The following is an 18,076-nucleotide window of genomic DNA, read 5'->3' as shown; positions in this document are numbered from 1 at the left end:
GAGGCAGCAGTAAAAGGTGACCATGGACGTTAGACATTTGGCAGATGTTTTATTGATAACTGTAGTGCGGTTGCATTTTTTCCTGAAGATAAGCGGCACTAGATTCTCCGGCGGCTGCTTATCTCTGGATGATACTCGGATTTCCTAGACACACGAAAAACTGTGAACACGTTTTTTCTTTTGAGGGTTGGAAATAATAAAAATGTGAATCTTGACAATAAAGCCAAATCTTTGTGTAAAATGTCGCTAGTTGTCAGTTTTATTATATTAGTTTCCTTTAAGTAAAATGTACAATATCGGGACGGAGACGGCGAGGAGCGTGCACGTGAGCGCGGCGCTGTATACAGAGCTCCTGCTGATCTGGACGCTCAGTCTCTGCTCCGCGTCCGATAATTCAAGTATTACGTCTTGGAATGACCCTTCCAGGCCACCGTCCCCGGAGCCAATGATGAACCCATCCGCCGTCTTGGAGGACACCTTAGACTTCACATTGTGCAGATCAGTCGCTATGTTCCCCAGACTCTTCTCCAGGTTTCCGTATTTCTGCTGCAAACTTTCCACGTTCTTCCCGGTTTCTTGCGTATACGTCATGTGTTCCCTAATGGCCGATAATACCTGGTCCGAACTCGAGGTGGGAGATCCGGATTGAGATGCCGGAGACCCCACGTATCCAGGTTCTGGAGCAGTAGGCACCATGTTTCTTAATGATACAATGAGGTCCCCGAGGTCCCTCTGCTGGGACTGGTGCACGGACGCGTGCTCCTGGATCGCCTCCTGCAGGCTGACCGGTCCCTTCTGGGCTTCCAGGAGCAAATTTTTCAATTCCTGGAGCCGGACGCGGTTTATATAGGTCGATCCCATGACCCCGATGATGGCCCCCAGTATGGAGCCGATGATGGACCAGTTCTTAGTCCGCTCGGCTCTGGTCCTCTCTTTTTCGTGACTCTCTCTCACGGAGGCGGAGAAAAGCGCAAACTTCTCTCGTTCCGACTCCTCGGCGTTCGTGTAGGACAATCGCAATCTTTTTTCTTCCTGAGTAAAGAAAAGGAGAAGTTATAGGGGGGAACTAAGATGCCAACCTGTCCTAGGTGGTCCTTAGAATCCAAGGACTGACTGGTCCTCCCCAATTTAATCTCAGCCCCCTATCGGCACATCATTGATCAGTGACTCCAGCTTAGGGCTACTTCTCACATAGCGAGATCGCTGCTGAGTCACGGTTTTTGTGACATACCAGTGACCTCATTAGCGATCTCGCTGTGTGTGACAATGAGCAGAGATCTGGCCCCTGCTGTGAGATCGCTGCTCGTTACACACAGTGCTGGTTCATTTTTTGGACGTTACTCTCATGCTGTGAAGCACACATCTCTGTGTGTGACAGCGAGAGAGCAACGATCTGAATGTTCAGTGAGCAGGGAGCCGGCGTCTGGCAGCCTGCGGTAAGCTGTAACAGGGGTAAATATTGGGTAACCAAGCAAAGCCCTTTGCTTGGTTACCCGATATTTACCTTGGTTACTAGCGTCCTCCGCTCTCAGGCTGCCAGTGCCGGCTCCCTGCACACGTAGCCAGAGTACACATCGGGTAAATAAGCAAAGCGGTACGCTTATTAACCCGATGTGTACTCTGACTAGGAGTGCAGGGAGCCAGCGGTAAGCGGTGTGTGCTTGTAACCAAGGTAAATATCGGGTAACCAAGCGCTTGGTTACCCGATATTTACTTTAATTACCAAGCGCAGCATCGCTTCCACGCGTCGCTGGTGGCTGGTCACTGGTGAGATCTGCCTGATTGACAGCTCACCAGCGACCATGTAGCGACGCACCAGCGATCATGACCAGGTCATATCGTGGTCGGAATCTCTGGTACGTCGTTTAGTGAGACTGTACCCTAACTGTTATAGACCTACTAGCAAGAAGATGTCATTCAAGTATCAGTAGTGGATCTGCAAGCAATAAGACGTTGGGACCTGCTAATTCCAGACTCACCCGAGGTATCTCACGGGCAGGACACACTCATGACACATTAACCTCCCCATGAGTGGTTGACCAATAAAGATCACTTGAAGAGCAAGGCGCATAACTAAATAAGTAAGTAAGTGGTGGGATCGCTGGAGCGTCGCTAAAGTGTGATGGTACCCTAAGATACATTGTCTATCAGAGTCTTTGGTAGTCTGAGATCTACTTTGTTTTTCTAATTACTGCATTGATTTGTTGATCCATTTCTCCCCCATGCTTTACACTGCAGCCCTACTTGCTCACAATGGCTGCTATGTGTAAATGGCTTTGATTTTTTTTCCCCTCTTTCTTAGATTCTTAGATACACTTTTTATAGTTAGTGCATTGGTCTGTTGATCTATTTCTCCCCCATGCTTTACACTGTAGCTCTGCTTGCTTACAATGGGTGCTATGTGTAAATGGCAATTTTGACGCTTCGATTTTTTTCCCCGTTTCTTAGGCTGCTTTCACACATCAGTTTTTTGCCATCAGGCACAATCCGGCATCTTTTGCCGCCGGATCAGTTTTTCCCTCACAGACTTCTATTAGCGCCGGATGGCCTTGCGTTCCATCCGGCTTTCGCTCGAAAATTTGCTTGTCCGGCGACCTGATAGAACGCTGAGGGGGAGCGTTTTTTGTCTCCGGCAAAAAAACGTATCGCGCCGGATCACGTACAGCGTGTTTTATAATAGAAGCTTATGGAAACCGGAACCAGTATAATGCGGCAAAAAAACGGATACGGCCGCCGGATTCATTTTTTTGAACTGAGCATGCTCAGTATCACAACGGATCCATCAAAAAACTGAAGGAACTGATGGTAAAAACTGATGCAACTGATCAGTTTTTTCCCCGGATCGTGCCTGACGCAAAGAAACTGATGTGTGAAAAGCAGCCTGAGGCTACTTTCACACATCCGGTTTTTGCTCTGCGGCACAATACGGCGCTCTGCAGAAAAACCGCAACCGTTTTTTTTGCCGCCGGTTGCGTTTTTTTTTTTGCATAGACTTACATTAGTGCCGTATTGTGCCGCATGGGCCTGCGTTCGGTCCGGTTTTGCCGCATGCGGCAGATTTAGCCGATGCCGCGGCCGGATGGAACGTTGCCTGCAACGTTTTTTGCTCCGGCAAAAAAAACGCATCGCGCCGCATCCGGCCGCTGCGGCGCATTTTTCAATGCATGCCTATGGTCGCCGGATTCGGCAAAAACCGCATCCGGCCGCCGCATGCGGTTTCTTCCACTTTGCATGCTCAGTAGCGTGCCGCAACCGGAAAAAAACGGACCGGCCGCATGTAAAAACTTATGCAAAGGATGCAGTGTTTTCGCCGCATCCGTTGCATAGGTTTCACAGCCGGATTGAGCTGCACTGCTCAAACCGGATGTGTGAAAGTAGCCTAAGATACACTTTTTATAGTGAGAGCATTGATCTGTTGATCCACTTCTCCCCCATGCTTTACACTGCAGCTGTTTGCTCACAATGGGTGTTGTGTGTAAATGGCAATTTTGGTACTTCGACTCTTTTCCTCTATATACCGCCTACCTGATGGGTTAAACGGGTTTTTCTCATCTTCCTAAATGGATATTATTGGATAGACCTTGTAAATACAAGCAATTTTGCAATTCACTGCGTCTTACCATTTTCAGCCATTTTTTAGATATTAACACTGTTTCTTTTGTTTATGCCTGTTGCCTTGGAGACCGACCACCGTTCATAGACAGCAGAACAAACGCCGTGCTTAGAAGATCTTTTCTATTGGCCTTATAAACAAGGTTTCGAAACTAGTAAGGATCGCCGGAAGTGCGCGGTTACCTCCAAATCCCGGCCAGCTTCAGCACAGTGCTTACAGGCTATAGACAGCAGCGGTGGTCGGTCTCCAAGGCAACGAGCCATAAGAGAAAAGTGTTAATATCTCAAGAACGGTTGAAAATTTTAATATACAGTAAATTACCAAATTGCTTGTTTTTACAAGCGCTATCCGACAATATCCATATGTGATGATGGCAAAAATTACCCTTTAAATTACGGAGCCACTGCTACAATGAGGTCCCTCTGCTGGAACCGATGCACGGACACATGCTCCTGGATCGCCTCCTGCAAGCTGATCGGCTCCTTTTGGGCTTCCAGGAGCAAACTCGTCAGTCCACCCATAGATGAAAAATAATAAAACATTTCATTTTACTGTGCACAGTGTTGTTTTCATTAATATGTTCCCTGCTCAGAACCCAACACACGAGCTGCACCCGACTCCACTGATCAGATTAATCAGGGTCTGGAGAGACAGAATCTGATTATTAGGCCCCTGACTCCGAGATCTGAGAAGAGGAAACGGGGAAGATTAATGACCCCGGAAATAATCTGAGATCGCACAAGCTGTTCCTAAACAGATCCCCCTAATGGAAATCAATACTTTACTAATTAGAATGAATAGAATTAGGGTATGTGCGCACGTTGCTTTTTACCTGCTTTTTACCTGCTTTTTTGCTGCTTTTTCTTCTGCGCTGTTTAATGCCAAAATGGATGTGTTCTTCTATTCAAGCAAAGTCTATGGGAATTTGGGTTTCTTGTTCACACTATGTTGTTCAAAATGCTTGCCTTTTTGAGGCAGAACTTTGGTCAAAAACTCAGCTTTGCAGTGCAAAACCCAAATGGCAAAAACAATTGACATGTTGCTTCTTTGAAAAGCTGAGTTTTTGACCAAAGTTCTGCCTCAAAAAGGCAGCATTTTGAACAACATAGTGTGAACAAGAAACCCAAATTCCCATAGACTTTGCTTGAATAGAAGAACACATCCATTTTGGCATTAAACAGCGCAGAAGAAAAAGCAGCAAAAAAGCAGGTAAAAAGCAGGTAAAAAGCAACGTGCGCACATACCCTCAGGCTTAGCTGTAAAATTAGTGACTTCTGGGGGACTTTACTGGATGGATTATATTAAACGGGTAAGTACAAGGGGAAAACAAACAAAAAACAAACAGCACCACACAAGTCCACAGGCTGGAGGAGAGGGGGGGGGGGAAGGGCGAGAAGGGGGGGGAGGAAGGGCGAGAAAGAGGGTGGGGGGTGGCCGAGAAATGGGGGGGAAAGGGCGAGAAAGATGGGGGGGGGGGGCGAGAAAGATGGGGGGGGAGGGCGAGAAAGATGGGGGGGGGGAAGGGCGAGAAAGATGGGGGGGGGAAGGGCGAGAAAGATGGGGGGGGGGGAAGGGCGAGAAAGATGGGGGGGGGGAAGGGCGAGAAAGATGGGGGGGGGGAAGGGCGAGAAAGATGGGGGGGGAAGGGCGAGAAAGATGGGGGGGGAAGGGCGAGAAAGATGGGGGGGGGGGAAGGGCGAGAAAGATGGGGGGGGGGGAAGGGCGAGAAAGATGGGGGGGGGGGAAGGGCGAGAAAGATGGGGGGGGGGAAGGGCGAGAAAGATGGGGGGGAAGGGCGAGAAAGATGGGGGGGGGGAAAGGGCGAGAAAGATGGGGGGGGGGAAAGGGCGAGAAAGATGGGGGGGAAAGGGCGAGAAAGATGGGGGGGGAAAGGGCGAGAAAGATGGGGGGGGAAAGGGCGAGAAAGATGGGGGGGGGGGGCGAGAAAGATGGGGGGGAGGGCGAGAAAGATGGGGGGGGGGGAAGGGCGAGAAAGATGGGGGGGGGAAGGGCGAGAAAGATGGGGGGGGGGGAAGGGCGAGAAAGATGGGGGGGGGGAAGGGCGAGAAAGATGGGGGGGGAAGGGCGAGAAAGATGGGGGGGGAAGGGCGAGAAAGATGGGGGGGGGGGAAGGGCGAGAAAGATGGGGGGGGGGAAGGGCGAGAAAGATGGGGGGGGGGGGAAGGGCGAGAAAGATGGGGGGGGGGGAAGGGCGAGAAAGATGGGGGGGGGGGAAGGGCGAGAAAGATGGGGGGGGAAGGGCGAGAAAGAGGGGGCGGGAGGGCGAGGAAGAGGGCGGGAGAGAAAGAGAGGGGGGGCGGGAGAGAGAGAGGGGGGCGGGAGAGAAAGAGAGGGGGGCGGGAGAGAAAGAGAGGGGGGCGGGAGAGAAAGAGAGGGGGGCGGGAGAGAAAGAGAGGGGGGCGGGAGAGAAAGAGAGGGGGGCGGGAGAGAAAGAGAGGGGGGGGGGGGGAGGGCGAGAAAGATGGGGGGGGGGTGGGAAGGGCGAGAAAGATGGGGGGGGGGGAAGGGCGAGAAAGATGGGGGGGAAGGGCGAGAAAGATGGGGGGGGGAAAGGGCGAGAAAGATGGGGGGGGAAAGGGCGAGAAAGATGGGGGGGGAAAGGGCGAGAAAGATGGGGGGGGAAAGGGCGAGAAAGATGGGGGGAAGGGGCGAGAAAGAGGGGGCGGGAGGGCGAGGAAGAGGGCAGGAGAGAAAGAGAGGGGGGGCGGGAGAGAAAGAGAGGGGGGGCGGGAGAGAAAGAGAGGGGGGGGCGGGAGAGAAAGAGGGGGGGCGGGAGAGAAAGAGAGGGGGGGGCGGGAGAGAAAGAGGGGGGGGGGCGGGAGAGAAAGAGGGGGGGGGCGGGAGAGAAAGAGGGGGGGGGCGGGAGAGAAAGAGGGGGGGGGGGCGGGAGAGAAAGAGAGGGGGGGCGGGAGAGAAAGAGAGGGGGGGCGGGAGAGAAAGAGAGGGGGGGCGGGAGAGAAAGAGAGGGGGCGGGAGAGAAAGATTGCATACACACTTCTGAGAAATTTATAGTCTGGCCTAAAGGGAGTGTGGACTTTTGCAAATAAAATAAATAATTATATATATATATATATATATATATATATATATATATATATATATATATATATATATATATATATATATATATATATATATATATATATATATATATATATATATATATATATATATATATATATATATATATATATACACACACACATACACACACAAATAAATTATATATAAAGTATGTAATATATGTATTTTAATTCATGCCTTGCTGAACACTAACCGGGATGTGCTACCAGATCCCTGCACTGATCAGCTGTGCACCCCGCGGCCCCCCCAACAGCCGCAGGCTACAGACCACAGCCCTACATGTTGGGAGTCATGTGATGTCTTCACAAAACGGTTAATTACGGATTTGTTTTTTTATTCTTAATAAAGAAAATGAAGGGAATTTTGTTTACTTACCGTAAATTCCTTTTCTTCTAGCTCTAATTGGGAGACCCAGACAATTGGGTGTATAGCTACTGCCTCCGGAGGCCACACAAAGTATTACACTCAAAAGTGTAAGGCCCCTCCCCTTCTGCCTATACACCCCCCGTGGGATCACGGGCTCCTCAGTTTTAGTGCAAAAGCAAGAAGGAGGAAAGCCAATAAACTGGTTTAAGCAAATTCAATCCGAAGGAATATCGGAGAACTGAAACCATTCAACATGAACAACATGTGTATACAAAAAAACAGGGGCGGGTGCTGGGTCTCCCAATTAGAGCTAGAAGAAAAGGAATTTACGGTAAGTAAACAAAATTCCCTTCTTTGTCGCTCTATTGGGAGACCCAGACAATTGGGATGTCCAAAAGCAGTCCCTGGGTGGGTAAAATAATACCTCGTAATAGAGCCGTAAAACGGCCCCTTTCTACAGGTGGGCAACCGCCGCCTGAAGGACTCGTCTGCCTATGCTGGCATCCGCCGAAGCATAGGTATACACCTGACAGTGTTTCGTGAAAGTGTGGAGGCTGGACCAGGTAGCCGCCTGACACACAAGCTGAGCCGTAGCCTGGTGCCTCAAGCCCAGGACGCATCCACCGCTCTGGTAGAATGGACCTTCAGCCCTGAGGGAACCGTAAGCCCAGCAGCACGATAAGCTAGAGAATTGGTTCCTTGAACCACTGAGCCAGTCTTGATTTGGAAGCTTGTGTTCCTTTACGCTGGCCAGCGACAAGGACAAGAGTGCTTCCGAGCGGCGCAGGGACGCCGTACGATCGATGAAGAGTCTGAGTGCTCTCACCAGATCTAATCAAGTGCAAATCCTTTTCACATTGGTGAACTGGATGAAGACAAACAGAGGGTACGGATACCCTGATTGAGATGAAAGGGGGGATTCCACCTTAGGGAGAAATTCCGGAACCGGACGCAGAACCCCTTGACCTGGTGAGACACCAGGAAGGGGAGTTTGCCCGACAATGCTGCCCCGACAGACACTCTCCGAAGTGAAGTGACTGCCCCTAGGAAAACCACTTTCTGCGAAAGGCGTGAGAGAGAAAAATCCCTCATAGGCTCGAATGGTGGTTTCTGCAGAACCATCAGCACCCTGTTCAAATCACAGGGTTCTAACAGTCGTTTGTAAGGAAGGACTAAGCGGCAAACCCCCTGCAGGAACGTGCGTACTTGAGGTAGTCTTGCTAGGTGCTTCTGAAAAAAATACAGAGAGCGCTGAGATTTGTCCCTTAAGGGAACCGAGCAACAAACCTTTTTCCAACCGAATTGCAGGAAGGAAAGAAAGTAGGCAAGGCAATTGGCCAGGGAGAAACTCCCTGAGCAGAGGACCCAGATAAGAATATCTTCCACGTTCTGTGGTAGATCTTGGCGGACGTTGGTTTCCTGGCCTGTCTCATAGTGGTAATGACCCCTTGAGATAACCCTGCAGATGCTAGGATCCAGGACTCAATGGCCACACAGTCAGGTTGAGGGTCGCAGAATTCAGAAGGAAAAAACGACCCTTGAGACAGCAAGTCTGGTCGGTCTGATAGTTCCCCCGGTTGGCCTACCGTGAGATGCCACAGATCCGGGTACCACGACCTCGTTGGCCATTTTGGAGCGACGAGGATGGCGCGGCGGCAGTCGGACCTGATCTTGCGTAACACTCTGGGCAACAGTGCCAGAGGATGGAACGCATAAGGGAGTTGAAACTGCGACCAATCATGAACGAAGGCGTCTGCCGCCAGAGCTCTGTGATCGTGAGACCGCGCCATGAATGCCGGGACCTTGTTGTTGTGCTGAGACGCCATTAGGTCGACGTCCGGCATCCCCCAGCGGCAACAGATCTCCTGAAACACGTCCGGGTGAAGGGACCATTCCCCTGCATCCATGCCCTGGCGACTGAGAAAGTCTGCTTCCCAGTTTTCTACGCTCGGGATGTGAACTGCGGATATGGTGGGTGCTGTGGCTTCCACCCACAGCAGAATCCGCCGGACTTCCTGGAAGGCTTGCCGACTGCGTGTCCCACCTTGGTGGTTGATGTAAGCCACCGCTGTGGAGTTGTCCGACTGAATTCGGATCTGCCTGCCTTCCAGCCACTGCTGGAACGCTTTTAGGGCAAGATACACTGCCCTGATCTCCAGAACATTGATCTGAAGTGAGGACTCTTGCTGAGTCCACGTACCCTGAGCCCTGTGGTGGAGAAAGATCGCTCCCCACCCTGACAGACTCGCGTCCGTCGTGACCACCGCCCAGGACGGGGTTAGGCAAGATTTCCCTTTCGATAATGAGGTGGGAAGAAGCCACCACCGAAGGGAAGCTTTGGTTGCTTGAGAGAGGGAGACGTTCCTGTCTAGGGACGTCGGCATCCTGTCCCACTTGCGTAGGATGTCCCATTGAAGAGGGCGCAGGTGAAACTGCGCGAAAGGGACTGCTTCCATTGCTGCCACCATCTTCCCCAGGAAGTGCATGAGGCGCCTCAAGGGGTGTGACCGACCTTGAAGGAGAGATTGTACCCCTGTCTGTAGTGACCGCTGTTTGTCCAGCGGAAGCTTCACTATCGCTGGAAGAGTAAGAAACTCCATGCCAAGATATGTCAGCGATTGGACCGGTGTCAGATTTGACTTTGGAAAATTGATGATCCACCTAAAACTCTGTAGAATCTCCAGAGTAACGTTGAGGCTGTGTTGGCATGCCTCTTGAGAGGGTGCCTTGACCAGCAGATCGTCTAAGTAGGGTATCACTGAGTGACCCTGAGAGTGGAGGACCGCAACTACTGTAGCCATGACCTTGGTGAAAACCCTTGGGGCTGTCGCCAGGCCGAACGGCAGTGCCGCGAACTGAAGGTGTTCGTCTCCTATGGCGAAGCGCAAGAAGCGCTGATGCTCAGGAGCAATTGGTACGTGGAGATAAGCATCCTGATATCGATCGATGCTAGGAAATCTCCTTGGGACATTGAGGCGATGACGGAGCGGAGGGATTCCATCCGGAACCGCCTGGTCCTTACGTGTTTGTTGAGCAGTTTTAGGTCCAACATAGGACAGAAGGACCTGTCCTTCTTTGGAACCACAAACAGGTTGGAGTAGAAACCGTGACCCTGTTGCTGAAGAGGAACCGGGACCACCACTCCTTCTGCCTTCAGAATGCCCACCGCCTGCAGCAGAGCCTTGGCTCGCTCGGGAGGCGGAGATGTTCTGAAGAATCGAGTCGGAGGACGAGAGCTGAACTCTATCCTGTAACCGTGAGACAAAATGTCTCTCACCCAACGGACTTTTACTTGTGGCAGCCAGGTGTCGCAAAAGCGGGAGAGCCTGCCATCGACCGAGGATGCGGTGTGAGGAGGCCGTAAGTCATGAGGAAGCCGCCTTGGTAGCGGCGCCTCCGGCGGTCTTTTTAGGGCGTGATTTAGACCGCTACGCGTCGGAGTTCCTCTGATCCTTCTGAGGCCTTTTGGACGAGGAGAATTGGACCTGCCTGCGCCCCGCAAGGACCGAAACCTCGACTGTCCCCTCCTCTGTTGGGGTATGATCGGTGTAGCCTGAGGAAAGGATGTATCCTTTCCCTTGGATTGTTTGATGATTTCATCCAGTCGCTCACCAAACAAGCGGTCGCCAGAGAATGGTAAACTGGTTAGGCACTTTTTTGGAAGCAGAATCTGCCTTCCATTCCCACAACCACAAGGCTCTGCGTATTACCACTGAATTGTCGGACGCAACCGCCTTCCGGCTCGCCGAGTCCAGGACAGCATTAATGGCGTATGACGCAAACGCTGACGTTTGAGATGTTAAAGACGCAGCCTGCGACGCAGACATACGTGTGACTGCCTCAATTTGCGCTTGAGCCGCTGAGACCGCTTGGAGCGCCCAGACGGCTGTGAATGCTGGAGCAAAGACACGGCAATAGCTTCATAGATGGATTTCAACCAGAACTCCATCTGTCTGTCAGTGGCATCTTTGAGTGAAGCCATATCTTCCACTGCAACTAAGGATTTAGCCGCTGGAGATAGGAGGTCCACATTGGAACACTGAACCCAGCCCTTGACAACGTCAAAAGGGAAGAGATAACGTGTATCCTTAAGGCGTTTTGAAAAAGCGATATCTGGAGAAGCCTGGTGGTTCTGGACTGCCTCCCTGAAGTCAGAGTGATCCAGAAAGCGTACTCAATGTACGCTTGGGGAACCTGAAACGGAACTTCTCCTGCTGAGAAGCTGACTCCTCAGGCGTAGGAGCTGAGGGAGAAATAACCAACATATGGTTGATGGACGCCGTAAGATCGTTCACTACGGTGTCACAATCAGGTGTATCCAGGTAGAGAACGTTCTCAGGATCAGAATCCTGATCAGATACCTCCGCCTTATCATAGAGAGAGTCCCTATGCTGAGACCCTGAAATGATGCGGTGACGTCGAGGGATGCTCCCAGCGAGGTCGCTTATGGGGTCTGGGACTGCGGTCTGAGTCAGACCCCTCACCCTGGGATCCCTGAGATACTCCAGGAGCACCTTGTTGTACCAACTGGGGGGGGGGGGACCAGGGGCAATGAATCAACAGAGCCCATGGTCTGAGGGACTGGTCTGGACTGCAAGGCTTCTAGTATGTTAGCCATAGTCTCAGAAAGTCTGAAGTAAATACTGCAAACTCCGTCCCCATCACCTGGACCATTAGCAGAGACTCCGGCTGAGTCAGTTCCACAAGGGCCGTGCATTGCATACAATTGGGGTCCGTGAAACCTGCCGGCAGTATAGCCGTACATGCTGTACAGGCTGCATAGAAAACCTGTGCTTCTGCACTCTTGTTTTTCACAGACGATATGCTGTTATCTCCCCCGAACCATCAAGGAGGGTATATAGCCAAAATACAAAAGTGCGACCGAACAGTGCAATGTATAGCGTACAAGCATATATCTATATGTGCATTTCGGCACTAGTGGGGTCAGCACCACAGGTGCTGCTTACCGCCCGGTCACAGCGGGTGTGTGACCACCAGAATCCCTGCCAGGGTCTTCCCAAACTTGTCTCTTTTCTCAGTCACAGAAAAAACTGACATGAATGGCTGCCGGCGTCCTGTGTAGAGGAGGAGGCCGTGGGCGTGCCCCAGAAAGTGCGGGAATCCGGTTTCACACTGTGTACAGTGAGAGGGGTGGAGTATGCAAAGTATGCTCCATCTCTCAGCGCTGCCGTGCTGTGCAGCGTCACGCCCTTACCCTGACTGGCAGGCCAGTGGGCGGTAACGAAGTGAGAGTAGGCCGCAAAAGCCGGGGACTAGAGTGATAAGCGCGGCCCGGCATATAAGCCCTGGTCGGCGCGGAAGTCCCCGGCGCACCACAAGTCCCAGCCGCGCCTGAGATAAAAATGGCAGCGGCGGTTAGCGCGGCAGTCCCCCAATACTCTAACACACCCAGCACGCTGTAGTGTGCGATGGCACCAGTGCGGGCAGCGCCGCCATCCCTGGCGCACTAACACACCCAGCAGTGCTGCCGTGTGTCTGTGCGCGGTCCCCTTTATGGGGACACAGAGTACCTCAACGTAGCAGGGCCATGTCCCTGAGGATACTCAGCTCCATGTCCAGCAGATTCCCAGGGGCTGTGGATGGAGCACGGCCTCAGTGCCTGGAGACCGATAAGATCCCACTTCACCCAGAGCCCTAAGGGGATGGGGAAGGAAAGCAGCATGTGGGCTCCAGCCTCCGTACCCGCAATGGATACCTCAACCTTAACAAACACCGCCGACAAAAGTGGGGTGAGAAGGGAGCATGCTGGGGGCCCTAGTATGGGCCCTCTTTTCTTCCATCCGACATAGTCAGCAGCTGCTGCTGACTAAACAGTGGAGCTATGCGTGGATGTCTGACCTCCTTCGCACAAAGCATGAAAACTGAGGAGCCCGTGATCCCACGGGGGGTGTATAGGCAGAAGGGGAGGGACCTTACACTTTTGAGTGTAATACTTTGTGTGGCCTCCGGAGGCAGTAGCTATACACCCAATTGTCTGGGTCTCCCAATAGAGCGACAAAGAAATTTTTTTTTTCTTCCCCATAATAAAACAAAAGCAAAAAGTATCTGAAGCAATAGAAACCACATATCTGCTAATAATAGTCCTCTAAAGTTGCAACTTTTTTTTTTATATATATATAACCGCTGGGAAATGGGCGATGATTCCCAGGGTCGGATTACGTGAACGTATCACTGACCCTGTGAGAATGTGCGCGCCCATCAGAAATGAAGTGATGCTGTCCTGCGGCTTCAGTAACACAAGTTTGTCTCCTTAAATACTGGGTGCTGCTGTGGACAAGGTCATTGCTTTCTTCTCATGTGTTTTAGTTCTCACTCACAACACTACATGAGAGGACAGATCAATGCTTTCAACATGACTCCTAAAATCCTCTGTGCTGCTGAGACTCTGTTCCCTTTACTTTCATCCATAACCTCCCACTAGTCTGTAGTCCTCTCCATTACTCACAACACTAAAATAAGTGTAGTCAGGTGTTACCCCAAATTACTCGAGTGAGCAGCTTAACAACCATCATCATCTTCTGAAATACTCTGTGCTGCTTTGGATGGGAGGCGTTCATGGCTTCTATTACTATACATGTTTAACCATGCAACAGTCTGAATCCCACCTCTCTCTTATGTCTTGGTCCATTTCTCACTTGCATCTTTACAGGAACAAGAAAATCACTGCACGCGACCAGAGCAGCTCCCTCCTCCCACTGCCCGCGACCAGATCAGCTCACTCCTCCCACTGCGCGCCACCAGAGCAGCTGACTCCTCCCACTGCCCGCGACCAGAGCAGCTCACTCCTCCCACTGCCCGCGACCAGAGCAGCTCACTCCTCCCACTGCCCGCGACCAGATCAGCTCACTCCTCCCACTGCCCGCGACCAGATCAGCTCACTCCTCCCACTGCCCGCGACCAGATCAGCTCACTCCTCCCACTGCCCGCGACAAGATCAGCTCACTCCTCCTCCGCTGCTGCCACCCTTCTGTTGATCTGATTGGCTGCTGTGTGTTCTGACCCCGCCCACTGTACATCAAAGGTGTAGTTTACCTGCAGAAGTTTGTGCTCCAGGGTGGCGAGCTCCAAATACTGGATGTCATCACGAGACACTCTGTCCAGCCGGTCCCGCACTTCTTTCAGCCTCAGCTGCTGGGATTCCACATTTTCTCGAGCCTCTCGCACAATCCCGCGAGCCACCATGAAGTCCTTCTCCGCCTGTAAAAAAAAATAAATATATAAATATATATATATATATATATATATATATATATATTATATATATAAATAATATATATATATATATAAATAATATATATATATATATATATAAATAATATATATATATATATATATATATATATAAGTCATTACTAGCCCCCAGATCCCAAAAAATGAGAACACTATGGGTCTTGGAAAATGGCAACAAAAGCACAATTTTATAAATATTTTTTTTTTTTTTTTTTACAAACATTGGGATTTTTTTTTTACCACTTAGATAAAAGTAAACATATACATGTTTGGTATCTTTGAACTTGTATTGACCTGGAGAATCATAATGCCAAGTCACTTTTACTGTATAAGAAACATGGTTAAAGGGAAGCTGTCATCAGAAATTTAGCTTGAAACCTAAAAGATTCCCCCTCTGCAGCTCCTGAGCTGCATTCTAGCAATGTTCCTGTTGTTCTTGTGCCCCCTTTCTGACCAAAATAAAGACTTTATAAAGTGGTACCTTTTTGTATTCAGATCTTGATAATGGTACACGGGGGTGGGCTCTCTGGTGTCCGTTATTCTGCCTCCTGTCGCTTTAGGCCGTCCCCCATCGCTCCATTCTATACTTCAGGACGCCACCCACTGCGTCCGAGGTGCCGCGCACACGAGGACCGCTGGTCACATGTGTCGCAGGCACGAGACTATGGGCGGCGCTGTGATTGCATTGCAAGTGCCCGCCCATCATCTCGTGCCCGCCCTTTCCCCTCTGCCTCCAGCGTTCTGCGCAGAACTTTCCAACGTCGGGTCATCTGGCCAGCGCTTGCGCAGAACGCTGGAGGCAGAGGGGAAAGGGCGGGCACAAGATGATGGGCAGGCACTTGCGATGCAATCACAGCGCCGCCCATAACCTCGTGCCTGCGCACACGTCACCAGCGGCGGTCCTCGCGTGCGCGGCACCTCGGGCGCAGTGGGCGGAGTCCTGAAGTATGGAATGGAGTGATGGGGGACGGCCTAAAGCGACAGGAGGCAGAATAACGGACACCAGAGAGCCCGCCCCCGTGTACCATTATCAAGATCTGAATACAAAAAGGTAACACTTTATAAAGTCTTTATTTTGGTCAGAAAGGGGGCACAAGAACAACAGGAACCTTGCTAGAATGCAGCCCAGGAGCGGCAGAGGGGGAATCTTTTAGGTTTCAAGCTAAATTTCTGATGACAGGTTCCCTTTAAGCAAAAAAAAAAACCCCAAAACAATCATGGAACTGCATTTTTTTAAAATGTCACTGCAATAGGAATTTTTCACCCATTTACCAGTGCAATATGTGACAGAATGAATGATGTCATTCAAAAGTACAACTTGTCCCGCAAAAAACAAGCCCTCATATGGCTATATTGACGGAAAAATAAATAGGTTTTGGCTCTTGGAAGACGGGTTTGGAAAATAAAAACGGAAAGTCGCCGGATGGAAAAGGGGTTAAATACAGGGTGTAATGTAATAAAATAGGGGGTGAATACTTTTGCAAGGCACTGTGTAAGGCTGCTTTCACACATCAGTTTTTTGCCATTAGGCACAATCCGGCAAAAACATGAAAAAACGGATCCGGCATCTGTTGCCGCCGGATCCATTTTTTCCCCCATAGACTTTCATTAGCGCCGGATTGTGCTGGATGGCCTTGCATTTGATCCGTTTTTTGCCAGCTCCGGCAAAATTTACTTGTCCAGCGGCCGGATGAAACGTTGAAGGGAACGTTTTTGTGTCCGGCAAAAAAACGGATTGCGCCGGATCTGGCGCCGTACGGCGTTTTATAATGGAAGCCTATGGACGCCGGATTTAGCGTAATGCGGCAAAAAACGGATCAAGCCACCGGATCCATTTTTTGAACTGAGCATGCTCAGTATCACACCGGATCTTTCAAAAAAACTGAAGGAACTGATGGAAAAAACTGATGCAACTGCTCAGTTTTTTCGCCGGATCCGTCGCATCAGTTTTTTCGCCGGATCGTGCCTGATGCCAAAAAACTGATGTGTGAAAGCAGCCTTAGGCTGCTTTCACACATCTGGTTTTAGCAGTGCGGCTAAATCCGGCTCCAAAACCTATGCAACGGATGTGGCGAAAAAACCGCATCCTTTGCATAAGTTTTTACATGCGGCTCGTCCGGTTTTTGCTGGTTACGGCACGCTACTGAGCATGCACAGTGCAAAAAACTGCATGCAGCGGCCGGATGCGTTTTTTGCCGCATCGCGCCACAATTGGCATCCATAGGCATGCATTGGAAAAAGCGCCGCATCGGCTGGATGCGTTTTTTTTTGCCAGACAAAAAAAAACATGCCAGGCAACATTCCATCCGGCCGCCGCATGGGCTACATATGCCGCATCCGGCAAAAACCAGACCGAAGGCAAGGCCATGCGGCACAATCCGGCACTAAAGAAAGTCTATGCGGAAAAAACGCAACCGGCGGCAAAAAAAACGGTTGCGTTTTTTCTGCAAAGAGCCGGATTGTGCCGCACAGGAAAAACCGGAGGTGTGAAAGCAGCCTTAGACTGCCGGAACATGTCGAGGTTAAAGGAAAATTCCAGAAATAAAAAGTTGAGTTCATCTCCATTGACATCTAAAGTTATCTCCAGAATTCTGCCGGTCGCCGGAGAGCAGTGCATTGTGGGAACTCCGTCACCGGTCACATGTCTGACTACAAGGTGGCTCTAAATTGCAGTCTGTTTCCAAGGGCAACCAAAACAATAGTGAATACCGCTTTAGAAGTGAAGGAGAAGACGACCGACCAGTGTTCTTACCTCGGCGACATTTCCTTGAGCTTCTCGAACTTCCACAAGTCCGACAAACTCTTCGTAGCGGTCCCACCAGTTCTGGGCCGCGGCAGACGCTTTCTGCATGGATTTTCTACCCACAGTTTTGCCGGTGTCCACCCATCTCTGTAAAGGGGTGACCCCAGAGACGTCCGGAGGGGGTCTGACGTCTGAGGGTTTGGAGCACAGCGTCCTTATACTCAGCAGTCTGATTCTTTGGGTCAGGAGAACAGACGGAGGGTGAGGAGGCTTCATGGCGTCACACTGTGGCGTTACTACAGACTGACACAAGACCTGCAAGGAATGGAAAGAGTTAACAATAAAAAGGGTTAATTATGCCTTCTATATCTCCTTCATTTATCATTACAGCAGTTCCTTTTTTTTTTTACCTTAGTTCAATGTCCTCGTACATCTTTCTGTCTCCGCAGCCCAGATGACACAGAGGTGACAGTGCTCTGTATGGACTTCACCTCTTCCTGCTAACATTGGGAGCACCAAGATGGCGGCCACCAAACATCCGCCGTATTTAGTCCTGAAAAGGTGTACCAAAATGGCTGCAATCAGCCTTCCAGAGGTTGCAAGGACCCGTGGGGTGTACCAAGATGGCGCATTTCTAAACTTAAAAGGTTTTAGATAGAAAATAACTGCAAAAATCTGGCACAGTTATGGTTTTTATTGAAATCTAATAAGATACTGCAACTTTCGTTAGGTTATTTGAAGATTAAAAAAAGAGATGCTTTAGTTCAGGCAATGCATTAGATGGCTACATCCGGGGGCTTTGTGTAGGTAGTTGCGAGCTAAGCCGGAAGTGCAGTGGTTCAGGCAGTAATATAGTCAGCTATTTCCGGTTTAGTGCGGGGTCCTCGTCTAACAGTTGGAGCAGAGATGTCTGGCAGAGAAGGTGGGTGGTTTTAAAATGGTTACGGCGGGATCCGCTGCCATCCTGGGTGGGGGCTGCGTGTCGGGACGGGGGAGTT

General features: G+C 50.6%; 1 protein-coding gene across 1 annotated transcript; it reads right to left on the bottom strand.

Annotated features, from left to right (window-relative positions):
- Positions 1-230: 230 nt before the first annotated feature.
- On the bottom strand, positions 231-17,583 carry CCDC51 (coiled-coil domain containing 51). Its single transcript, XM_075321429.1, has 4 exons — positions 17,489-17,583; positions 17,088-17,393; positions 14,138-14,302; positions 231-1,032 (listed from the first exon to the last, which is right to left on the bottom strand). Exons 2-4 carry the CDS (start codon positions 17,352-17,354, stop codon positions 268-270), a joined length of 1,197 nt encoding a protein of 398 aa, XP_075177544.1. The 5' UTR covers positions 17,355-17,393; positions 17,489-17,583; the 3' UTR covers positions 231-267.
- Between the last annotated feature and the right edge of the window lie 493 nt (positions 17,584-18,076).

The sequence above is a fragment of the Anomaloglossus baeobatrachus genome, chromosome 8 (genome assembly GCF_048569485.1).
Source record: "Anomaloglossus baeobatrachus isolate aAnoBae1 chromosome 8, aAnoBae1.hap1, whole genome shotgun sequence".
Taxonomy (NCBI): domain Eukaryota; kingdom Metazoa; phylum Chordata; class Amphibia; order Anura; family Aromobatidae; genus Anomaloglossus; species Anomaloglossus baeobatrachus.
This window is presented reverse-complemented; position numbering and strand designations above follow the sequence as displayed.